Below are 26,206 nucleotides of genomic sequence, written 5' to 3' on the forward strand. Positions count from 1 at the left end.
ATTAATATAATAATTAATATTCAAATATCTATATTCAAAAGATTGTAATATTGTTTTTATGAGACAGAAATAGTACTTCCTCCTTCCCTTTTCTTGAAAGACGCTCTTTAGTGTGTTGTAATAAATTTAAAAAATAATAGTATTTTATTATTCAGTAAAAATGAACCGATGGTAAGTGTAAAAATTTATGTAATAAAATCTGTTTTTCACAAATATTTCGTAACAAACACGGCGTAAATAGTAGGTTCGGCTAAAGGCTAAAACCTAAAAGGTAAACATTTCTCCTCTATTTATACACACACATACAATCATCATCAATCCATCAATCCAATCCAATCAATCTCAGCCGTCCATTTCCTTCCAATGGAACCCTTCATCCTCGTCCTCCTCACCATAATCTTCTCCGCCTGTCTCCTCCTCCTATTCTCCGGCCGCCGGCCGGCCAATCTCCCGCCGGGACCTCCGCCACTCCCCCTCATCGGAAACATCCTTCAGGTCGGCCCAAACCCCCACCAATCCTTCGCCCAATTCGCCAAAACCTACGGCCCGATAATCTACCTCAAGTTCGGCACCATCGACACCGTCGTCGTCTCCTCGCCGGCGACGGCGAAACAGGTCCTCCAAAAGCACGACCATGTCCTCTCCTCCCGGCCCCACCCCGCCATGTCCGATTCCTACGCCCACAATCAGATCTCCCTCATCTGGCAGCCCACCAATTCCCGGTGGCGGACTCTCCGGCGGATCTGCAAAGACCATATGTTCACCCTCCACCGCCTCGATTCCGGCCGGGACCTCCGCCGGGAGAAGCTCCACAAGCTCCGGGACTTTCTGGACCACCAATGCCTCGCCGGCGGAGGCGCCGCCGTGAACGTCGCCGACGCGACGTTCACGACGGTGCTGAACATGCTGTCGTCGACGCTTTTTTCGATCGATTTTGCGGATTATCGGTCGGAAGTTTCGGAGGATTTCAAGGGGCTCGTTCATGGTCTTATGGAGGTCGTCGGCCAGCCGAATGTCGCCGACTATTTTCCGGTGCTGAAGGCGGTGGATCCTCAGGGGCTGAAGAGGAAAACGACGACGTATGTGAGGAAGCTGTTCGGAGTCTTCGAGGATATAATTGAGAAACGCGTGAAGTCACGTTCAGACGACCATGGCGGCGCCGGCGCCGGCGCCGGCGATCTGTTAGAATCGCTGCTTGAAGTCAGCCGGAAAAGTGACTCCGACAAAGAATTCACCCGCGAGGATATTCTGCATTTGCTTATGGTAACTTCTTTTTTACTGTTACTACACATTTAAATCATCTCCAACTACCAGAAAAAAATGCAGGGAGGTGCTCCAATCCACCCGCAAATCCCCCAATTTTTGCAGAATACACAGTGTTACTTCAATTTTGAAGTAATAATGTTATTCCATTCTATTTTTGAAGTGGAATTTTTGTGGTATTTTTTATATTTTTTGTATTTTTTGGTGTATTCTGTAATTTTAATTTTTTAGTAGATATATAATTTTATATTTTAAAAAGTTGTATGTAATTTTATTATTTTTAAAAAAATAGTGTATAATTTTATTTTTTAAAAGTGATATAATTTTAGTTTTTGGAAAGTAATACTATATAATTTTATTTTTAAATGTTAATTTTTATATATGTAATTTTAAATAGTTTATAAATTATATGTGTATGGATCTAATGTAAAAATAAATTAAAGTCGAGGTGTAATTTATAAATATGAAAAATTATATAAAATAATATACAGGGAATATACTTTTTAGAGTAAAAATTGAAATTTATGGTTGGAGTAAAGTTACTGTAGATCAACTCCATTTTTACTGTCGCAGCTGCAAAAATAGAGTGGAGGGTTAGAGATGGTCTTATAGACATATACTGTATGTTTCTTTACCTTATTTTTTTTTAATTTTACTATTTAAACTTTGTTTTTCTCGAAAAAAATACATTTTTTTCATCTAATAAAATATTTTATCAAATATTATTTTAATATGAAACTCAAACTAAATTTTTATAATCTAAACCAAAATAAACACATGTACATAATTATGGTAGGCCCGAACATGATATACTATCATGTGTATATCATGTATCTATACATGTGTGATGATTATGGGGTAGGCCCGAACATGTCATTAATACGGGTTCAATCCAAAAACTATTATGTCAAATATATATTTTTTTTCTCACAAAACATCAAATTAAATATTAATTTTATATTTTTTCCAAACTTTTAAATTTTAAAAAATCTCCAAAAATCCTTTATCTAACAAACCCATGTTTTTGGAGCGAATTGCTAAATTTAGTTTTAAAAAACTTAATTAGGGTCAGGATGAAATACGTATTTTTACTGAAAACTTACCTCAATTGAACTTGGACCTGAAATCGAATATTTTAATAATTATTAAAATTATATTTATATTTGAATTTTAAACATAACATAAAGATTTAGAAATTTAATTCTTAAATCAAATTTATATTTTCATTTATTTATTTTTCAATTCTCTTTGCTATTGAGACAAATGTTGTCGACCATTGTTATTTTGACTACTGTCAATATTTAATTATTTTTGCTTTTAGAATTATAATTTTTTTTTTATGCTTTAATGTTTATTTTTTTTAGTATTAAATTATTAAAATAAGTTATATTTTATTTTTGAAATAACGCTGTACCTCAACTCAATTTTTGGAGTGGGGTGGGAGTCGGGTGTTTTGTGTATTTTGCCGTGTTTCTTTTTGTGTTTTTTGAGGTGTAATGTACTTCCTCTTTCTCATAAATATAGTTTTAATTGAGTTTGACACGAGATTTAAGAAATATTAATATTATATTAATAATTGGTAAAATATATGGATAAAAGACATTTTTGCCATTGTGAGTGTATTAGTGTAAAAAGTAGTAGCAATTGTATAATAAAAATAAAAAAATATGGGTAGTTTTATGGTGATATGGTTATTTATGGAAATAAGACTATTGTTTTGAGACGGACAAAAATGATAAACAAGACTATTGTATTGGGCGGAGGGAGTATAATTTTTTTTTTTAGAAAATAATATATAATTTTATTTTTTAAAAGTGATATATATAATTTTAAGTTTTGGAAAGTGATATAATTTTAAATTTTGGAAATTGATATTATTTTAATTTTTGAAAAGTGATAATTTTAATTTTTGGAAAGTAATATAATTTATAATTTTTGGAAAGTGATATATAATTTTGTTATTTTAAAAACAATGCATAATTTTATTTTTTTAAAAGTGATATATAATTTTATTTCTGAAAAGTGATATAATTTTAATTTTATAAAAATAATGTGTAATTTTATTTTTTAAAAGTAATATATAGTTTTATTTTTCTCAAATATAAATTATATATGTATGGATTATAATGTAAAATAAATTAAAGTTGGAGTGTAATTTATAAATATGAAAAATTAGAAGTATAAAATAAGATAAAAGAAGAATATATACCTTTTAGACTGAAAATTGAAGTTTGATGGGAGTAAAATTATTGTAGCATTTTCACATTTTTACTGTAGCTATCCAAAAATAGAGCGCAGGTTAGAGGTATCCTTACAATACAAATGCAATCGATCTACCTGATTTGTTCTTCATGCAAGGATTTATTTGTAGCCGGAATCGACACAACATCGACGATAATCGAATGGACAATGGCAGAGCTAATACGAAACCCAGATGTAATGACGACAGCCCGACATGAACTCGACACCGTTATCGGGCCAAACAAAGAAGTCGAAGAATCGGACATATCCAAACTACCGTACCTACAAGCCATTATCAAAGAATCTTTCCGGCTCCACCCGCCGGGTCCTCTTCTCGTCCCTCACCAGGCCGCGGCCGACGTCGACGTCGACGGGTACGTAATACCCACAAAAGCCCAAGTTCTAGTGAACATATGGGCTATGGGCAGAGATCCCGGCATATGGGTCGATCCCGATCATTTTAATCCCGAGAGGTTTTTGGGCAGCAAGATCGACGTCAAGGGTCAGGATTTCGAGCTGTTACCGTTCGGTTCGGGCAGGAGGATTTGCCCGGGATTGCCTCTGGCGCATCGAGTCGCGCACATGATGGTCACTCTGATGATTCGGGGCTACGATTGGAAGCTTCCGGAAGGAATCGAACCTCAAGAACTCAACATGGATGAAAAGTTCGAGTTTTCACTGCAACGGGCTACGCCCCTTGAGGCGATTCCCGTCAAAATTTGATGTACCGAGACGAATTGCGGATTTTAAATTTAAAACTCAGTCGGGTTCAGGCGGGTAGCGGGTTTAAACATGGTGCTCTCATGCCATTTTCAACTTATTATTTTATTTTTACTGCAGTTATTTTATTTTTATGTTATTTTATATAATTTTTCATAATTTAAAATTATATTTCAGTTTTAACTTCTTTTAATATTATCATATAAAAATATTCTCCTTAGTTATTCCATTTCACATAAAATGTCGATATTTTTTATTTTCGTTAATTCTTGCAATTTGTCTTTTTAAAAAAAATATAATTATACATTTTAATTATATTTTTAATTTTATATTTTATAAGTTTTTTTTAATTTTAATTAAATTATGTAGTTATTTTAATTTTAATTTATAATTATTTTTATTTTATAATAATTATTTTTACTAATATATTTCTTAATTATTTACTAATTATACTTATATAAATTCGTGTATCTACGTATTAACTGGGACGGATGGGGTATAATTTATAAAATAATTATTTTCAAAATAAAAAATAAATTACACATCATTTTTTACAAAGTAAGATTATATGTTACTTTTAAAAAATAAAATTACGTAACATTTTTCAAAAAATAAAATAATATATCATTTTTTAAAAAATAAAATTATACCAAACACTCCAAAAAATAACAATTGGGCTGGAGCTCCGATGCCCCCATTTTTTTTCAATTCACTGTAGTTGGTTGGAGATCTTTCAATACATATCTTTATTTTAATATTTAGATAAAGTAGATAAAAAACAAAGTAAAGTATTATAAAAAAATTGATGACATAAATAGCAAATAAATAAGTAATGATAAATTAATTATTATATGTTAGAACAAGATTAATAAAATTATAGGTAAAATTATTTATTATAAATAAATTGTATATAAATTTAAAATATCATTAAATAATACTCCCTCGGAACTAAATATTCATTTGCTTTTTGCACGTAGTTTTAGAAATATCAATATTATATTATGATATAATAGGAATAAAGTAGAAATGACTAAAATAATCTTATTAGTATGTAATATATAAATGTAATGACATTTGTCTAATATAATGTAAGTTGTAAAGGTATTTGTAATGTTAGGTAGATAGTACAGTTACTAAAAAAAAGAAAATTGACTTTGTTATGGGACGAACTAAAATGAAAAAATTGATACTTTGTTATGGGACGGAGGGAGTATATATACTTACTTCTCTCTATCTCATTTGAAATAGCCTATTTCATTTGGGACATGTTATTTAAGGTAAAGTGGTTTAAATAGTTACTATTTATGATATTATTTTATTATATTTTTATATAAATAATATAGTTAATAATTTTAAAATAAAAATTAATATATATAATTAAAATAAAATTTAAATGTGTGTTTAAATATTTTAAATATTATATTTTAAAAAAATATATGCAATATTTATTTATTTATAATTAAGATAAATTAATTTTATAAAAAAAATTTTAGTTTTAAATGTAGATAATCATATTTCTTTAACATAATGCTATATATTATAAAGTTAAAAGATTTATATTTGTTAAATATCTATAAATTTAGTAAAATTTATTAAAAATAAAAAATTGAAGTGGAGGGAATACTTTTTAATTTCACGGCCCGCGGCAGCCCGACACGAACTCGACACATTCTCAAACCAAACCAAGAGGTCGAAAAATAGAGAGATCCCAACTGACGTAGACCTCGACGGGTACCTAATACCCGCAAAAGCCCTAGTTCTAGCCAACTTATGGGCCGGGTCGTGCACATGATAGTTGCCCTGATGATTCCGGACTACAATTGGAAGCTTCCGGAAGGAAACAAAGCTCAAGAACTCAACATGGATGAGAAGCTCGAGTTTTTGCAGCAACAGGCTGCGCCGCTTGGTCCGATTCCTACAAACTTTGATGCACTAATTTCGTAATAACAGAAATAATATGACCTAAGATGCTACGCGAAAAAACCAAATATCAAGTCAATCCCGAGAACTTCGATAAACCAAACCAACCAAGAGTGAATGATTCAAGACCAAACTTCAAAAATTCAAAATCCTAAGTAGATAGATAGATAGAATCTCTCTATATAGCTAGCAAAAAAGGGCCAAGTTCATACGGTCAATGCAGCTTCAAGAGATGAGTGCGTCGTTGATGGAGAGCGACGCAAGTTGCTCAGTCGGGCTGCTAACTTGCTGGACATTTCTCAGGACTTCCATAGCCTCGGCAACCTTAGCTTTCAGTGCGTCAGGCGATTCGAGCAGATGCAGGACCTCCGTCTGGTCCATTTCCAGAAGCATGCCGGTAACTTTGGCAGCGTGCTCATGCTCGAGCTGGTCGACAAGAGGGTACAGATTCTCCCCCAACATCTGCCAGGCAAATAATACACGATAATTCGTAAAGAAAAAATGGATTATTACACGTTATCCGGCAGCCAGCTTACCGTCCTCTGCTGTTCGGCTGGGGCATTAGCAAGAGCAGTAGCGAGTGCAGTGATTGGCATCGGCTGCGGAACAGCGGCATCACGGGGCATCATGCCGCCCATGTCGTATGGAATCCCACCGGCCATGGGAGAATCCGGGACATTCCTGCCGGGAGGGTACCGATACATACGACCCCGCTGCTGCAGCATCTGGAAGAATATAAGCCGTGAGCAAATATTGAACAATAATGGTAGAAAATCGAAAGACAGGAGAGTTAAAAAAAATTAATGACCTGCTGCTGCATTCTCGGTGCAGGCTGCTGAGTGTGTTGCCCTTGCCCGGCTCGTCTGCCACTGGGGCGCTGGCCCTGTTGACCCTGCTGGACTAGGGGGACAAAGAAATTGGGGACGGGACCGGCTCCCGGGCGCATCCCGGGGACAAGCTGCTGCTGATAACCAAATGGAGCCTTGAAAATTTTCACGATCACAATTAGGAGAAGATATAATTGCAACTCAAGAATGCATGTAAAGAATTATACAACACGAATAAACAATGAAATTAGTTGTAAGAAACGGGAGAGAAAACAGGCGTGTACCTGAGGAATCATAGCAGGAGGTGCTTGGCCGTAAAATAGCTGCTGCCCGAGACCCGGTGCTCCAGGAGGAAAAATTGGCATACGCGGAGCAATTGTCGGGGGCATTGCAACGGGCCTGATTTGAGAAAATTGCGCCTACAATTGCCGATAAAATTTGAAGCAGTGAAGGCAAGAAAACATAGACATTCTTAAAATGATCAGACAACACTATATTTATAAGGGATGACATAGTTTGAACAAATGAGAAGTAAGGAGAAGAAAGAAATGTAATATGGTGTCATTTCTTGCCACACCGAAAAAGAAATAGACGAGTTTTTTGGAAATTACACCTATAATTATGCTTCTATGTTCTAAAATAAGAAATAATAAAGTTAAGACTACAACTATCATTCTCAGGAAGCACACACACCTGCAACTTCGCCCTTCGCTCTTCTTTACGCTGAGCAAGTGCAACGTAGAGTGGTTTGTTGGCCATCATTCTTCCATTCATTTCCGAAAGCTTTAAAAGTATACAAAATAAAGACAAACGAATAAGCCCAGGCATTCTATGTAATGACATCATGATAAATTGTCATAACAGCATTAACTCACAGCTCGAGAAGCTTCGTCTGGATTCGAGAAAGCAACAAATCCAGCACCTTTGCTTGCACCACTGGGTTCCCGCATAACCTGCATATTAAAAAAAGCAACAAAGCAGTTTAATAACACAAATATGGTGGGGTTAATAATTGCTTGAGTGGAAAGTAAAGAGTGTCTAACCTTGCAAGAAGTGACAGTACCGAAATCCGAAAAAAGTTCTTTCAGCCCCTCATCATCAATGCTATCATCCAAGTTCTTGACATATAGATTAGAACCTTGAAATTTATCAGCAGCTTCCTTAGCAGTCTGCTCAAATCGGCTTTTCAGTTCTTGCTCACGCTCAGATTTCTTTTGGGCTTTTCCAACGTACCACTCCTTGTCATCAAATTTCTTTCCATTCAGAGCTTCAACAGCTTTTGCAGCAGCATCAGCATTCTCAAAATTGACAAATCCAAAACATTTTGATTTACCATCTGCATCCCTCATCACTACACAGCTTGTGATTGTCCCATATTCGCCAAAGACATTCTTCAAATCATCATCTGTGGTGGACTCAGAGAGATTTTTTACATACACATTGTTGAACTCTGTCTGGTGTGTTGCAGAGTCCCTATCCTGCTTGCGAAGGAAATGTCCAACGTACACTTGCTTGTCATTAATAAGCATCCCATTCAACTTATCTATAGCATTTTGTGCTGATTCTTCATTTTCAAATTGCACAAATCCATAGCCCCTTGATTGGCCATTAGAATCAGTTGCAACCTTGCAAGAAAGGATGTTTCCAAAGCTTGAAAAGGTGTCATGCAGTGCTTTGTTATCGATTGTTCTGTCCAGATTCTGCATAAACGATTAGGAGCAAGAAAGGACCTCTATGAGCATTCACATATAGCAATCACAAGAAAAATTTCAAGGAAAAAAAAAAAATCAAAACAAGTGAAACAAGATAGTGATAAAATAAATTATATGGTTATATAATTTAATTGAAATCTTCACCAGACATGTCACAGCTTATTATCAGAAAATCCATAGTAAGATAAGTCACTGTAAACATATGTGTGATATAACAGCTTAAGTATAAAATAGAATGTATTCTATATAAGTGAGTTTAAAAAATGTTTAACAGTGAAATTTCAAAGAGGTTTAAAAACATTCAAAAAAGGTAATCACGTATCACCAAAATAGATGAATTAACAAGTAAACTCTAAATTTACCTTGATAAAGATGTTAGCAGTTCCACTTTTCCTAATACTTGGGTCCCTATGAGAATACATGATTCGGATGGACTTGTTATTAAGAGGGGTGAAGTTCAACATCTCAATAGCTCTTGCCGCTGTAATCACAATTACAGGAAGAAATTTCAGAGATGGAAATTTCTAATATATGTATATATCTAAACAACCAATGAACATTAAATAGGATAAAGGGAAGAGTCACAACAAAAGGAATCAGATCAGAGCAAAAAAACAAAAAAATAAAAAGACAGCCCAGCATCTATCTAGTCACCAGCAGAATCAAAGAACATTACCACTTGATGTAATGCTATCCACAATAAGCATCACACAGACTCGTCAAGAGGGATAAAACATGCTCCATAAAGGGTATGGGCATTGGCTTTCAAAAGTTTTCCCTTTATCAAAAGTTCATATTGAGGTAAGACATCACTGTGCATTTTTCTAACATTTTGATGAACCTTTTCAAAACCAACTTTGTCAACAAACAATTTTATTACCTCCAAATTTGCAATATATATACACATATATAGCTACTCACATTCAACAAAATTACACAGTTTGAATTCCATAATCCACGTTCTGTGCATCAAACATTTTTAATCTAAAAAATCCGATAAAAAAAAAAAAACATTTTTAGGGTTTTGTTTCTTTTCTAAAAATTTTCCTACCACATTTCCCCAAAACAATTAATATACTATACACACTCTTAATCTAAAATCTTACAGTTTAATTAAATCCAAACTGAAGTAAATTGGAACTATCTAAGCAAGATCCAAAGCCACAGAAATGTTTCAGGAAAAACAATGAAAATTCAATCACATTCTACTATAGCCAACGAAGAAACAAATTTAGCCATAAAGAAACTCATTTCATATTGAAAGCGAAAAAGATCTGAACATTTCTAACCATCCTGGGGGTTGTTATAGTTGACATAGCCATAGCCAAGGCTGCGGCGAGTGCTGAGGTCGCGGCAAACCCTAACCGACAGAACTTGACCGACTTGATTGAACAGATCGTACAGTTGAGAGTCCGTAACGTTGAAATCCAAATCGCCAACGTACAGAGACGTCGATTGAAACTGTCCCGAGGCGTTTCCTCCCGCCGCCGTAACTGCCGCTCCGCCAGGCGTAGCCACTCCGTTCTGCCCCGTCGCCGCCGCGTGCTGCACCTGAATCTGCGCCATCTTTCACAATCCCAACTATTACGCACTCAGATTATGTTCTATACTGAATTGACGCACAAACAATAAGAACAGAGCCGCAAACAATTTTTTGTTTTCGATTTTTTCGATACAAAGATCAAATCAAGGTACAGAAAGAAATGGAGAGAATTTTTTGGGTTTTTTTCTGATGGGAGAGCAGACAACTGCACCGCACTCAGAGATGACGATTAACCGCAAAGGCCTTATATAGCGCCGTTGGTGTTAGAAACCCTAGAGGGAGATAGGAGATGAAATCGCAGCCGTCCAAATGGAGACACGTGTAACTTATCACGCCGTCCATTATTATAAAGGGGGTGAAATAAAATGTTCTCAATATCTTCGTAAAGGTTGTAGGATTCTAATAACAAAGATAGGCCCATTGAAAATAAATAGGGTTTTGGTTTTCAATTATTATTATTATTATTTTTATATAAATATATTGAATTATATGAATCCAATCATTTTTAAAAATTTACTATCAAATTTATTTATATATTCAATTTTATTATATTTTTTTATAAAACTAATTAATGTTGAATCAAATTCTATTTTTCATAATATACTTTGTATATTTTATTAAAATATATTTTTAAAAATATTTGTTTTAGAATTTTTAATCGTAAATATTATATCATATATAGAATATCAATTAAATAAATAATCTCCAAATATATACTAATAGTTTGTTTATTCAACCTATTTTTAAATAGCACGATTCTTCCTAAACCCTTTTTAAAAAATACAATACATACAGATATTTTAACACATAAACTTAACAAATTAAATTAAAATAATTAGTATTCCACAAGACAAATAATATAGATAATATATGTTGTATATTCTTTATATAGATATTCTTTAATTTGATCAAATTACTATTATATTAAAATTGAAATATATTTTGAGACATATAAATATATATTTCCTTCGTCCCGGTGAAAGAGTGACGTTTGCTTTTTGCACGTAAATTTTTGAATACTAGTATTATATTGGATTATATTAAAAAAGACAAAAATACCCATATTAGTATAGTATAATATAAAAGTAATGGCATTTGTGTAATATATTGTAAGTTGGAAGGGTATTTATTATGTTAGATAAGTAGTACAATTACTAAATTAGGAAATGGTAACCTTGTTTTGAGACGGACGAAAATAAAAAATGACAACCTTTCAATGAGACGGATGGAGCAATATACTATTAAAATATGTATTATATATTGTATTAATATTATATTATTGTTGATGTTAGATATTTAATTTAAAATGTAAAAAATGAATAGAATGATTTGTCCCCATTAGTGATACAAACAAAACCATCCTCCCTTATATTGTACTTGGACCCATAAAGATAAAATGGAAAATTGGATTAGATATGAGTTTGGGCCTTAATTGAGCTTGGCTTAAGCTTATCTACGTGTATATATAGGGGTGTCAATTCGTGTTTGTGTCGGGTTGTCGATAGGAATCCGACACGGAACAAACCCGAAAATTAAAAAAAAAATTAAATTGATCTAAAAAATATTATTTTTATTTTAATTTTTATATTATTTTATATTTAAAATAATATAAATATTATTAATTATAATAATAATAATAATAATAATTTCAGGTCAACCCGAAACACGAAATCCAAAACCTAACATGATTTTGATATTTCAGGTTATCAGGTCAACCCGAAACACGACTCGAACACGACACGAATTTTTTTCGTTTCAGGTTCGGGTCGACCCGATTTTTTTCAAACCGGAACCTGAAAAATTTCAGGTCGAACGGGTTCGATTTTTCAGGTCGGATTTACTTTTAACACCCCTGTGTATATATAATCAAGACTTGGGCTTTTAGACTTGGGCTTTGGGTGTTGGGGTATTTGAAGGCCTTAATAAATATATACTGTTCATCTATAAAAAAAAACAAAGGGGGGGGGGGGGGGGGGGGGGGGGATAATTAGGACATTTGGGATTGATACGGAAATTAATGAATAATAGTATTATTATTGATAGTTGATGTAAATGTGTTTATAAAAGACTAAAATGTATCTATTTTATGTAATTATTGTGAAAAAGTGATGATAGTTTTCTAAAAATGTGACGAGATAGTTATCAAAAATAGAAACGAGACTATTGTTTGGAAACAAATGGAGTATTATATATGAGAAGAAACCATTTTTAAATATAAAAATAATATTATGTTGAATTATTATTTTTTTAAATTTTTATTTTGATTTAAAATTAAGTTTGTTATTTAAATTTTTATTTGCATAGTATTTTGATATAATAATAATAAAAAAAATTACTCATACCAAATTTACTCTTACTTTCTTCTTCTTTTTTTTTTTTTTTTTAAATTTATAGGTTAAGTTTATCTCGTTACTAATTTTGACAAAGTTAAATAGTATATTAATAAATAAAAGTATTTTTATTAGTTAGTGAAAATGTGTAAGAGGATTTGATATTTTTATCATTTGATTTTATGTAAAAAGTAATTGAATATATAATAGTATGCTTGTAATTTTGATAAAAGTTAAAGATATTTTGGTATTTGTGTATAATTAGTTTTATTAAAATAAAAAAAAGATACTTTTGAACGAGACATACGAAAATAGTAAAAGAAATATTTTGAGATGAAACTGAGGAAATATTTAATATTTAATTATTACCCATCATTCCATATTTATTTATTTATCATCATTGTCACCACGTTATTACATTAGCTCTCTTCATTTTATTTAACTACTAATTAAATTTTTTGAAAATATACTCGAAATTATTTTCTTTTACTTTGTTTAATTTTTTAATAAAATATTATTTTTCTTAATCTTTACGTAAACTCAAATTGGATAATTTTTACGATAAGAGTATTTCTGTTTTTATCGAAACCGTACAAACAAAAAAGCATTGATTTGTATTTAAAATAATATATATATATATTTTGCATGAGTATATGCATATATTATACTATTTTTGTCTTGCCATCGTATGAGGATTTTTCATTTTTAGTTCATTCAACGTAAGATGACTATAAAAATTTAATATTTTTAAATATATTTAATAAATATAAATTAATTTAATTCAATTCCAAACCTTCTATACATTGGACTATTCAAAATTTATTTATTTTTATCTCTTTCATCAGTAAATATATATTTATATTTATTTATATTATATAAAATTTTATTATTTACTAAATTATATCAATATATACTTTTTATTAAAACAAAATATTTAAAATATTTAAATACCTATTTTAAATTTCTTTTAATTATATATGTAGTTTTTATTTCATAAACAATATCATCACTTGTATATAAATAATAAAATAATACAGGGTGTGTTTACATGTACAATTTTTATATGATTTTACTATTTCAACTTTCTTTTCCTTAAAAAAAAAATATCAAATCAAACACTCATTTTTTATTTATCATATTACACTAAAATTTAATTTTACATTCAAAACATAACATCAATACATATTTATATCACATCAAACAACTATTTCAATTCAAAATTTTACTATTAAAAAAAAAAATTAAAATCTTACAAGTAAACACATCCAATATTATAACTATAATAATTAACTTATTAAATTACATCGTCTAAAATACTATGTACTTTTCTATATAATAGCAATCAAGATATTGGTATTTACTTTAAGGTACTCTCGGGATGAGTAACTTTTTGAAAAGTTTCATGGTCACAAGGTATTGTCATAATCTATTTTGTTAGGATTTGTTTATCCAATCAATATTTTTTTCTAACAAAATTTTTAACATGTACTATATATTTTATCATCTCACAAAAAAAATAATATAGTATTTAATACCAATACTGATTGTTTTGTCTCGCGCGAAAAATCACTTAAAACTTAAATTTTAAAGAAACACACTTTAATATTCTCTTATTCCCAACTCAAAATACTATTTTTACTATTTTTGTCTATTCAATTTCAATGTATCTATTTTTATTTTAGTAAAAGTAATCATAACTAATATACCAAAATTTCCTTAACTTTTACATAAATTACAAATATATCATTACACATACAATTACTTTGTACATAAAATCAAATGACAAAATATGTCAAATCCTCTTACACTATTCCGCTAACTAATAAAATACTATTATTTTAAATTTACTACAAAATGCAAAAAGTCCCATTTGAAGTGGGACGAAGAGAGTATTAAACATGAAAGATGAATATTTGTAGCAACATCTTCGAAGTATACATTTTAAAAAACCTTTTATTTAAGTTATATGTAGCTTATGAGTTCTTTAAATTATAAGTAGAGTTTTATGACATACTATTTGTTATCGGTAGTTTTGACAAATTTGAGATATGATGAAAACAACAACAAAGCAAAAAAAATTACAAATCTAATCACCATTGATCGCCTCCCAAGATAGAACAAATTGAACGAAAATACAGATTTCGCGAACTGAATTAAGGAGAAAATAATTTTTTTTGGACGATATTTTTCTTGCAGAGAAAAAAATTTGGTTTCTTGAAGAAGTTGGGAGAACAAAATTGAAGAGGGTTTTTCTTGTGTTTTTTACTTTTACAAATTCGATCTTTTAAAAAGGTATAAACTATAGGGTTATTTTTAGTGTAATGTTTGAACGTGAGGAAAACTAATCCCACAATATCCAATTCCATTATAAAATGTTTCAACAAAATTTTAATTTATCGAATTAATTTAAATTTGTTTTGAATCAGTCAAAACAACTTTCATATAAAATACAAAATTTAAATTATTTCATTAATGTGATTGGACCTAGCCCACGAGCTCCCACGGCCCAAAACCGAATCTTGACTACTCATATGTATATATATATATATATATGAACCCAATCCATTCCAAGGTAGGCCGAAGCATAGTTTGGTCTGACCCATTTCAGTTATTTCTTTAATAGACAATGGAACCATAAGTATACACCTTCCGTCCCATATAATATGGACTTATTACTGTAGATATGAAAATTTAGATAAAATATAATTAATAAGTAATTAAAAAGTTTATTAGTAAAAATAATTATTATATAGTAAAAATAATTATAGATTAAGATTAAGATAACTAAATAGTTTAATTAAAATTAAAAAAATTATAAATTTAAAATGTGATTAAAGTTATAATCATATTTCAAAATATATATATAAATTATGTACAACAAACGAAAATAAAAAAATATGAACAAATTATGTAGAATAGATAGAGTATTAAGTAGGAGATGTTTCCTCTCTCCTCCTATGTGAAACAAGAATTTATGAAATTCTTCATTTCTTCCTTCACTATTCACACCAACACTATTTTATTAATCATTATATTATTTTTTTAAATTCTAATTATACTATAATTTATCTTAATTTATAATAATAATAATTATTATATTCTAATCATTACAAATATATTTTAAAATTATTTAATTATCACACTCCTTTTAAATTTTCGTATTATAATAATTGTGACACTAGACTTGGTACGTAGGAAATATAAATTTAATTGAACACAAAGAGAAAGAATTAATAGTATTTTAATATTAAAATGCTATAGGTTTGTGTGGAGGTTTGGATTTGGAATTGAGATTTGAATAGTAAAAATTTTGAACTTGAATAGTTGTATGATGTGATATAAATAGGTGTTGATGCGATGTTTTGAATGTAAAATTGATTTTTTTATATAATATAGAAAATAAAAAATAGGTGTTTGATTTGATGTTTGGGGGGAATGAGATGAATAGTGTAAATCCAATCCAAAGTCCCAAACAAACACACATAAAAAGTTACTCCCCCCGTCTGTTGCCGTTTCTGTCTGTCCCGCGTTCCATGTCACTTTTATTTTTTGAAAAATGATTGCACATTTTAATCTCATTTTAAACTTTTTAATTTATTTTTTTTTAAAATTTTAATTAAACTAATTAGTTATCAATCTTAATTTATAATTATTTATATTATAGAATAATTATTTTCACTAATATATTCTTAATTATGTACTAATTACACCCCTCATAAAATACCGTATCGCAGACACGGTATGTGGGACGGAGGGAGTATTAAAGAATTAGTAAAAAAAGTGATGAGATAAATAAAAAAATAATGTAAAATTAATTACTATTATTTGTTGAAGTTCATATAATAAAACTATGAGTGAATAATTTTTTATATAAAATGAGTTAGTGATATAATTTTAATCGGATGAATAATTTTTTGTTACTATTTGTTTTCAATAAGGTTAAAAGCTTTATATCAGCAATTGCCGAATTATATTTGGACTTATGGATTAAACTAATTGGGCCGTTATGGGCTGTGAATCTGCATTTATCTGGGCCTATTAGGCCCAAATAAGATTTACTTCAATTTAATTTATTATTTAATAATTTTATTTTTATTTTTTTAAATATTATATATATATATATATATATTTAAAGGTTAGGTTTAACCAACATTGAATGTACACCAAAACAATAATTACATTGGATTCAATAATAAATTTTGTAACTAAAATTAGAAAATAAACCGAAATATTAATGCAGTAACGTATTCGCGTTGACCGACTACAAATAAATACCAATCCTAAATATTCTAAATAAGCAATTTCAGGCAGCAATTAAGAGTACGTTCAACCAACTAAAAAGAGCCAACACACTTATCTTATCCATCGATATCATCAAAAAAATAAAAAATAAAAAATAAAAAAAAAAAATCGGAAAATATATTCACACTCACACAACATACGAGTAAAAATTTTGAATTAGTACTGTATTGATATAATATTTTGAATGTAAAAATAATTTTAATTTAATAAAAAAATAAAAATTAAATAATTGATTTGATATTTTCTAAAAGAAAAAATTTAATTATTGTAAAAAATGATACAACATAAATTATTGATTTTTTTTATACTATTGACAAATTTTCTTATATATAATATAAAAACAAATCAAATTAAAAATACTACTACATATTTTAATTCTTCGAAAAAGTACACTATATATATATACTTTTAAAAAACAGGTATATTTGATTGTATTTTGAAGTTAATTTAAAATAAAATCTTAATTTTAGTTTTTATTTAAATAATATTTTGTAAAAAAATATATTTTATCTTATTAAAAACTGTCTAATAATATAAATTTATATTTGAAATTATAAAAAACTATTATTATTCAAATTTATTTTTTCTTTAAAGAAAAAAAAATGAGAAAAATGTTACCTTCGAAACATGATCAAATAAATAAACAATGAAATCTAAAATAAATATTCGAATTTGATTTTTTTGAACCTATCGTTAAATAAAATCAATGATCAATCCGATCTTATGTTAAATATTTTTCATAGATTCCTCAGATTCAAAGTCGAATGTTATTTAATTGAAGTTCGTTTTCAACCGTTAAAAGATCCAAATTTTTTATCTCGAAACGATAATTTCTTAAATGCGACCGTTGAAAAAAAAAAATCCACCTCGGAAAGTGAATTCCATCTTAATTACCGATCTTGCCAAACAATCTACGATAGTTGTCCGTTCCATTATTCACTTATAAACTAAATTACCCGTTCCCATGCAATCGATAACTAAACTACTCGTTTCCATGCAATCGAAATTTTGTGTATAACAAAAAAAATAATAATAATAATAAAATAAATAAATAAGGTGCAAAAAAATTAAATAAAAATACTTCCATTAGAAAATAGTACTACTAGCAATATGATAAATTGATAATCCAGATTAAGGAACAATTAATTATTTATTTAATCCATAAATTAATCCTAATTAAGCACTGCCCCTCCTTCTCGAAAATTCGACTTCAACGTCTTCCTTCTGGATGCAATGGAAACAGCTCCAATGTCGGATCCTCATCCTCTCTGCAAATCTTCTTGCACCGCCTCTGGTACGCACTCTCCTCCCCATCCTCCACTTCGTTATCAATCTGCAATTCAACCAAACAATTCTCCAATTACCAATTACCAATTTCGATTTCGAATTTTCAATTTCGATTTTCGATCAGATTACCTCAGCGTTGGTCGAGAGAGACAGGCTGCAAGTAGGAGTTACAGAATCGGTAACCGTCGCCGGAGAAGCGACCGCCGCGGCGGCGGCGACGGCGGAGTAGGAAGTGCGGAGGTAGGGGTTAATATTAATATTATTATTATTATTATTATTATTATTATTAATAAGAGAGTAGCGCTTTTGCTTTTGGCGCTCACGCGCTTTATGATTTTGGAACCAGTAAAACACGTTTTTGCCTTCGATCCGTCCGTACAAGGCGAGATTAGCGGTTATGTCTTCGATCTGTTGAGCGTTGGGAGTGCGCATGCCGTTACGGTAGAGCATTTCCAGGATTCCGATCTGCTCCGGCGTCGGATTCCACCGCGTAGTCGGCGCCGGCGCCGGCGCCGGCGACGGAGGTCGGGCTTCAACCTGTCGTTGGGCAGCGGAAGTCAGCTTGAATGACGCGAACATGTTTTTTTTAGGTATTATTTTTTAATATTATTATTTTTTGGAATTGGAATAGTTTGTGAATGAAAAATATACGTATATTTAAACGAGTGAGTGTATAGTTGGAATGGTTGGAGGGTACGAAGCATTGAATGTACGATGTTTGTACATTGCAATTTATTATGGCGGTTGAATTAATTGTGAGTTTCGATGAGAAATATGACACGGAGAAGAGTTCGATTTCAAGGATTCAAAAAAATTATATAAAATAATAATAAATAAATCAAAATTCATTCTTGGTCCATATATTTCAATTTTTATTAATTTGGTCTTTAAGTAAAATATATATATACATAATTTTATATCTAATTTGCAATCGTTGAAAATATTCTATGACTTCGGAATTTGATATGTATGCTGACATAATACTTCTGAAGCTGATATGAATTACTCGCAAAGTATCACCAATGTGATGTATTTTTATTTTTTTTTACAAATGATACTCCCTCAATCCTAGATAAGATGAACGTATGACTGTAGATATGAAAATTTAGGTAAAGTATAATTATTAAGTAGTTAAAAAACGTATTAGTAGAAATAATTATTATTTAGTAAAATTAATTATAGATTAAGATTGGACGAAAATAGAAAAAATGAACAAATTATGTGGGACGAATGAAGTTATATTAATCTACGTTAATATTTTATGCTAAAAATTGATATCTAACTATTCCATGTGGCCCCTAAAATGCTATGTCGTACTTAAAAGTAGTGACTGCGGGTTCCTATATTATTAAAAAAAAAAATACGTGTTTTATCAGCATATATGTCGATTGTTATTATTTTGGTCATTTAAATAAAAATTTTAATGTATTTATTTTGCATTTTTGGATGAATATATTTTTTAGGTTAAATATGAGAATTCATATGATTAATCTAAAAGATACTAATATTCTATTGAATTATTTGATTTTGTGATTGAATGAAGTATATATACTCCCTCCGTTTCCGTTCAATTGACATTTTTTATTAGTAACATAATATTTAAGATAATAATAATTAATTAATTAATAATAATAAATTTGTATTATTTTATTATTTTTTATATAATCGATAAAATTGGTAGTTTAAAAATAAATTTAATATATATAAATAAAATAAAAATTAGAAAAATATATATTTAAATATTTTAAAAATTATATCATAATAAAAAATATATGCAATTTGAATAGCATTTGTAGATAATAAAAATTCTTATCATACAAATAAATAAAAAAAATGTTTATTTATGTATAATTAACATAAACTAATTTTTATAAAATATATGAAGTTTTAAATATAGATAAAACTATTTATTTTTTAGAAGAAATATAAAAATAAAAGGGTTTTGAGTTGGATGTATGTATTATGTTATATGTTATATAGTTAATTAAGTTGATTTATAGTAATTATTAAATATATTTTAATTTACTAAATTTTACTCAAAATAGAATATGTCAATAGATATAAACAAACAAAAATAAAAAAAAATGTCAAGTTATGAAGTACATTATATATATATATATATATATTAGTTTAATACTTGTATATATTATTTTTTCCAATTTAAAGATATATATTTATTGGAATTTAAAAAATAATAAAATTTTAATTGTAGTGGATAATTAAAAATTAATGTAAAAATAATTTTGCACTTATTTTTTTGTGATATAATAGTAAAGTAGATGTATTCGGAAAAAAAAAATAAAAATTCATATTTATTTTGTAATTGAACAATTCAAAATAAAAATATGTACAAAATACAAAACGGAGGAAGTTGATATGAACTACTCACATAGTAAGTTTAATCACCAATTTAATTTGGATTTTTTTTTAATATATATATATATATATGCAGATATATAAAATTAAATTTGTGTTAATATTTAATGTTAAAAATTGGTACATGATTATTCCATGTCATACCGAAGATGCTATGTCAGCACATATAAGAATTTTCCTATATGAGAGGATTTTAAATGTATAATTATTTCTATACAAGTTCTATTAACAACCAAAAATACATTTATTCAAATTAAAAAATATATATATATATATAATAAAAAGCGTGTTTTTAAAAGTGCGATTTTAAGGGTTTCATTGCTTGCCTGAGGCGTCGCCGGCGGTTGCGAATCGGAGGGTTTGATGTTGAAGCTTTTTAGGTCGAAAGAGTCCCCGCCGCTGCCGCAGGCGGCGGCAGAGAGCTTAGGGGCGAGGGGACGGAGGCGCTTGCAGCCGAGAGTGAGGGAAGTCGGCGGCGCGTCGCGCTCCCAAAATCCACGCGCTAAGTGGTGGTGGTGGTGCACGTTCATTCCTCCTTGAATTCCCATGGCGAAATTGACGATTGTATTTTTTCACGATAACTGCAATTGTTCATTTATATATATATATATGTAATATGTGTATATATATATAGAGAGAGAGAGAGAGAGAGGGAGGGAAGGGGGCGGGGGGGAGGGTGGGGGTTGGGTGGTGGAATAACCCAAGACCAAATGATGAGGTGAGGTTGACTTGAGATTCTTTATAACAGAAGCAGCTATGCCAAAAAAAAAAAAGAAAGAAAAAAAGAATTTTTACAGGGACGAAGACGATACATTATGCAAGTCTGAGTGTAATAAAGAAGATGACGATTCTTGACGAAAACAGGACCAGAGGTCCCGTCCAATGCACGCCGCAGATTGGAGTGGGGTCTATGTTCCGTGCACGGTGTAGATTGATCTGGAGCTTCGCTCCTGGGACTTATCTTGAGATTTCTGGATCCGCTTCGTTATATAATACTACGTGTGTAGAAAAAGGATGGGAATTAGGAGTAATTATGAAAAAGGATAGGAAGTGATAGGCTTAATGATCATGAAATTACCCAAAAATAAAAACAGCATTAAACCTAAAAGGAATCTAGTTATTAATTAATTAATTAATTAGTGTGAAATTAAATTAAAATTTATTTAAATCCCCTTTGAAATTAATTAATTCTCCATTGCCGACTACCACCATTCACGCTTCTTCTGTACATATATATGCTTTGCTTATAGAAATTAAAACTTCAAACTATAAGGTGTGTCAATTCGGGCCGGCCCGACTCGATTATAAACTATGCTAGGCCAGCACAGCCCGTTTGCAAAAGAGCCTGGAAAGATCGGCCCGAGTACGACCCAATTTCAAACCGGGCCGTGCCGTGCTGGAAGCAGGGAATTTAACTCATAATTAAAGATATGTAAGTCAAGAACTTTACCGTCAAATTATATTTTAATTTTTGTCATTATTTCAAAAATTAATTTATATATATGAATTTATTAAAATTTAAATATTAATTTAAAAACCGAGACAACAGCTTAACACGACCCGAATTTTATGAGCCCGACCAAGGCCCGGTTTATTAGAAAGTCGGGCCAGGCACAACCCAAAAATTTTCAAGTTCATTTTGAAGGTTTAAACACGATCTTTTTTTTTTGTGCCGTCCTCGGCCAAACTTTTGGGTCACGTTTATGTTTGCCACCACTATCAAGACAGAGAGACGTTGAAACTTATTAGGAATTTAACCTTAAATCCATGATCTATTGTGTTAAAATAATTGAGGTAAAATAAAGCAAAATAAATCTTACTTTATTCCATTAATGTTGTTGGAATCGGATTTGCAAATTAATTGAGGGTTTTGTGTTCTTAAAGCCTATGACGGAACCCCTTTCTGAAAAAATTGCTAGGGTTTTTGGTGTTACTATCATTATGAGATATGAAAAACAATAGATGTTGTGTCTAGTCCTGAGATCACAATCCTAATTTATATCTCTCGTTATTAATTGGCTTCATCACTCAATTAATAAATTATCGAGTTTCTACCCAATAATTTTAAAGATCATTTAATTCAGGCTTAATATGACTAATAACTCAAATAGTTGCATTTATAATCCAAGAAAAAGAAAGAATCTTTTTGTGATCATGTATTGAGAAATGAGTCGTGACTAATGTGTGTTGGCAAATTGAAACAGTAAATAATCAATTATACCAAAATTAAAATAATTTAAATAATAAATAAATAAATGATTATAATCACAACTCATGAGTTTCTCTCTCTTGTGTTTTTACTTGACAAATTAAAGTGGAGAAAGCACTTGGAAAAGCCTTATAGATATATATATATATATATATGTGTGTGTGTGAGTGTGTGCATGGATGTATGTGTGTGTGTGTGTTGGGGCAAAGGCAAAGGCAAAGGCAAAGGCAAAGGAAATTGAAAGGTGGTTAAATTTTTTTCTTACTTTAATGATTATAAGTTGTCGTGAAGGTGCTTTTCGGTGCCCCCTCGCCTCTCTTCCATTTTAAATTCCACTTTATCAAAACTCGCCACCTTTTTAATTTAATTAATTTAATTATTATTATTATTATTATTATTATTATTATTATTATTATTACTCCAATCCCAATACTACATGAAAATGCACACTATAAATTCTTGATGTTGTGCCCTTTCCAAGATGATGGATAAATGTGTTGTATAGTATTGTCAAGTGTGTTTGTGCTGTATTTTTGTCACCACTTATCGATTCAAAAAATATAAAAATAATAAATTACTCTAGTTTATTAAACTATTGCGAAAAAATAGTCTTGACAATTTCTGTTTGCGGATAGATAATTAATGATTTCGTTTTTTTAACTATTCGAATTTTTAGATGAAATGGTTATTTGCAGTTGCATATATGTTTGATTATATTAAATAATTGTTGCACAAACCGAAACCAAATAAATCCATAATACGAAGCCAAATAAAAAATTACATACAAACATGTTTATAATAATAATAATAATAATAATAATAATAGGGCCCTCACAATGGTGGAAACGGGCATAATTACACCCACACATTCTCATCATTTGCACGTGCCCTTATACCCCCCCCCCCTCCCTCCTTTTTTTCATTTCCATTTTATTTTCTTCTTCAATTTAAAGGATACTGAATGTTATTATTATTATTTTTTATAAAATAAAAATAAATAAGTAAAAATGACATATTTGAACCACCATTCTTATTTTTTTGTGTACACTCACTTCTATAATCTCGAAAATTTACACTTGAAAATATATTCTCTGTACTATTTTTATCTAGGGCTGTTTTTTTTTTTCTTTCTTTCTTTCTTCTTCTTTTTTTTTTTTTTTTTTTTTTTTTTTTTTTTTTAAGGATTCGTTTGTGTTTTAATTTTAGTTTTTAGTTTAAATATTAGGTGAATATAATATATATTCTTAAAAAAATATTTTTACAAAGAATCATACTTTGCATAAAAAATCATATTATAAATAACGTTGAGATTTTACAAATCTATCAAAATAGATCAGCCCATTAAAAACCGTGGCGGATGCATTTGGAAGCTGAAAATTATATAGGTTTCGGTGAGATTTTACCTGATTTTACTATTTTAATTTTTTTAAAAAAAAATTATCAAATCAAATACTTAATTTTTATTTATTTTATTACACTAAAATCTAATTTTACATTCAAAACATTACATCAATACATATTTATATCAAATTAAATAATTATTTCAATTCAAAATTTTATTACTCCCTCCGTCCCATAACAAACTATCTATTTTTTCATTTTAGTCTGTCCCATAATAAAGTATCAATTTCTTTTTTTTTAGTAATTGTATCATCTACCTAACATTACAAATACCCTTACAACTTATAATATATTCACAAATGTCATTACATTTACATCACACAATACTAATAAAGTTATTTTAGTTATTTCTACTTTATTCTTACTACATCCCAATATAATACTAATATTTTTAAACCTCCGTGTAAAAAGCAAATAGATACATAATTATGGAACGGAGAGAGTATTCAAAATCAAAACCCAAAACTAAAACTTCACATGTTATATATTAATTTGATCCAGTTCCAATTAAATTCATTTAAATAGGATACAATTCAAAACAAAGAACCACTATTGTATACTTACTAGTTACAATGTCCACTTATTATTATCCATCCGTCTAGTTAGAAAGTATATATATTTCTATTTTGGGACATCCAATTACAAAGTAAATATTTAATTAAATATATCATTGTTTTCCACAAATACCATTACTTTACATCACATCGTTACTTTTACACAAAAAAAAAAAACAAGGACAAAAATGTCATTACACTACTTTTAATCATCTACTATTTCTTAAATATCGCGTCAAAAGTAAATGTATACGGACGGAGAGAGTATAATATATTTTGTTATTTTCACTTGTTCAAACAAAATATATACTATATTTTATTTTTTGAAATAAATATAATTCAATCACAAGTTATAAATTCCTTTAAACTGGCACTTATCTAAATCAATAAAATTACAACGAATTAAAATATAAGTAAAATAATCTTTTTACAAAAAAATATCCATTAAAAATGAATAAAAATATAAATATTTATGAAATTTCACATAAGAAAATAAATACACATTTCATTGGATCAACGACCCGACCCGACCCGACCCGACCCAATATTACCATCCTTCCCGCCAAAATATAACCCGAAGAGAGTAGGCAAGTAGTGACTGCAGATTCAAAAGCCAGCATAAGTGGACGCATGCATGCATGCATTGTCACCCGCGCGCTTTCCACTTTCAAATTAATAATCATAATAATAATAATAATAATATTTCTTGCGTATATATAAATTATTATTGGCAAATACACATACACCCTCGTGTACAATATAATAATTGTGCTTGTCCTTTTTGTTTCACTTATTATTATTATTATTATTATTATTATTATTATTATCATCTCTATCACACATAGAATTTTTATTTTTTTTATTTTTTATTCGTACCACATAATGTTATTTTTCTAAAAAAAAATAAAATTATATTTTAAATTTTATAGTTATAATTTTCTTTATCTTATTTCAATAATTTAATTATCTTAATTTAATATAATATAAAGTATTTGTATTATATTAAAATAATTATTTTTACTAATCCACTTCTTAAATATTATTATTATTATTATTATTATTTTTAGAAGAATTTCGGAATTATAAGGAATAATTTCTGGAATTCTATTATTAATAATGAAATTCTGGACCTGTCTATAATTATCTTACATATTTCTATTAACCAATACAATTATTACTTCTTTCGTCCACAAACTAATGTCCTATTTTTTTTATTTGGGACGTTCAATAGCTATTTTTTTATTTCTCTTTTTAAACACAAATTTTACCTTTTTACCATTAATTCATTTACTACTTTTAATCTTTACCATATCATTAAGGACAACTTTGCCAATTCATAACAAAAAGACGATCATCTAAAAAAGTCGTGCAAATATGTTCTACAACAATAGAAATTGGACAAAGGTAATATTATTTTTAAATTTATTGCAAAAATTGAAAGGGGTATTTTGGACTGAAGCAGATGGAGTATAATACTCTCTTCATCCGCAGTTGCTATTATTCAATAAATTTTCAATCAAA

The 26,206-nt window shown here is 29.4% G+C and overlaps 3 protein-coding genes across 3 annotated transcripts; 1 reads left to right on the forward strand and 2 right to left on the reverse strand.

The window, feature by feature from the left end:
- The first annotated feature begins 302 nt into the window (after window positions 1-302).
- On the forward strand, window positions 303-4,407 carry LOC127264504 (cytochrome P450 76T24-like). Its single transcript, XM_051294063.1, has 2 exons — window positions 303-1,263; window positions 3,622-4,407. The coding sequence occupies exons 1-2, from the start codon at window positions 364-366 to the stop codon at window positions 4,225-4,227; spliced, it is 1,506 nt and encodes a 501-aa protein (XP_051150020.1). The 5' UTR covers window positions 303-363; the 3' UTR covers window positions 4,228-4,407.
- A 1,807-nt stretch (window positions 4,408-6,214) lies between these two features.
- Window positions 6,215-10,458, reverse strand: LOC127264386 (polyadenylate-binding protein 2-like). The gene is made up of 9 exons (XM_051293867.1): window positions 9,973-10,458; window positions 9,046-9,164; window positions 8,015-8,671; window positions 7,847-7,924; window positions 7,665-7,754; window positions 7,256-7,390; window positions 6,953-7,126; window positions 6,681-6,869; window positions 6,215-6,606 (listed from the first exon to the last, which is right to left on the reverse strand). Exons 1-9 carry the CDS (start codon window positions 10,247-10,249, stop codon window positions 6,370-6,372), a joined length of 1,956 nt encoding a protein of 651 aa, XP_051149824.1. The 5' UTR covers window positions 10,250-10,458; the 3' UTR covers window positions 6,215-6,369.
- A 7,479-nt stretch (window positions 10,459-17,937) lies between these two features.
- LOC127264467 (WUSCHEL-related homeobox 4-like) lies at window positions 17,938-21,178 on the reverse strand. The gene is made up of 3 exons (XM_051294012.1): window positions 20,853-21,178; window positions 18,275-18,687; window positions 17,938-18,191 (listed from the first exon to the last, which is right to left on the reverse strand). Exons 1-3 carry the CDS (start codon window positions 21,067-21,069, stop codon window positions 18,069-18,071), a joined length of 753 nt encoding a protein of 250 aa, XP_051149969.1. The 5' UTR covers window positions 21,070-21,178; the 3' UTR covers window positions 17,938-18,068.
- Between the last annotated feature and the right edge of the window lie 5,028 nt (window positions 21,179-26,206).

The sequence above is a fragment of the Andrographis paniculata genome, unplaced genomic scaffold, assembly GCF_009805555.1.
Source record: "Andrographis paniculata isolate CXL003 unplaced genomic scaffold, ASM980555v1 Contig70END, whole genome shotgun sequence".
Classification (NCBI taxonomy): Eukaryota; Viridiplantae; Streptophyta; class Magnoliopsida; order Lamiales; family Acanthaceae; genus Andrographis; species Andrographis paniculata.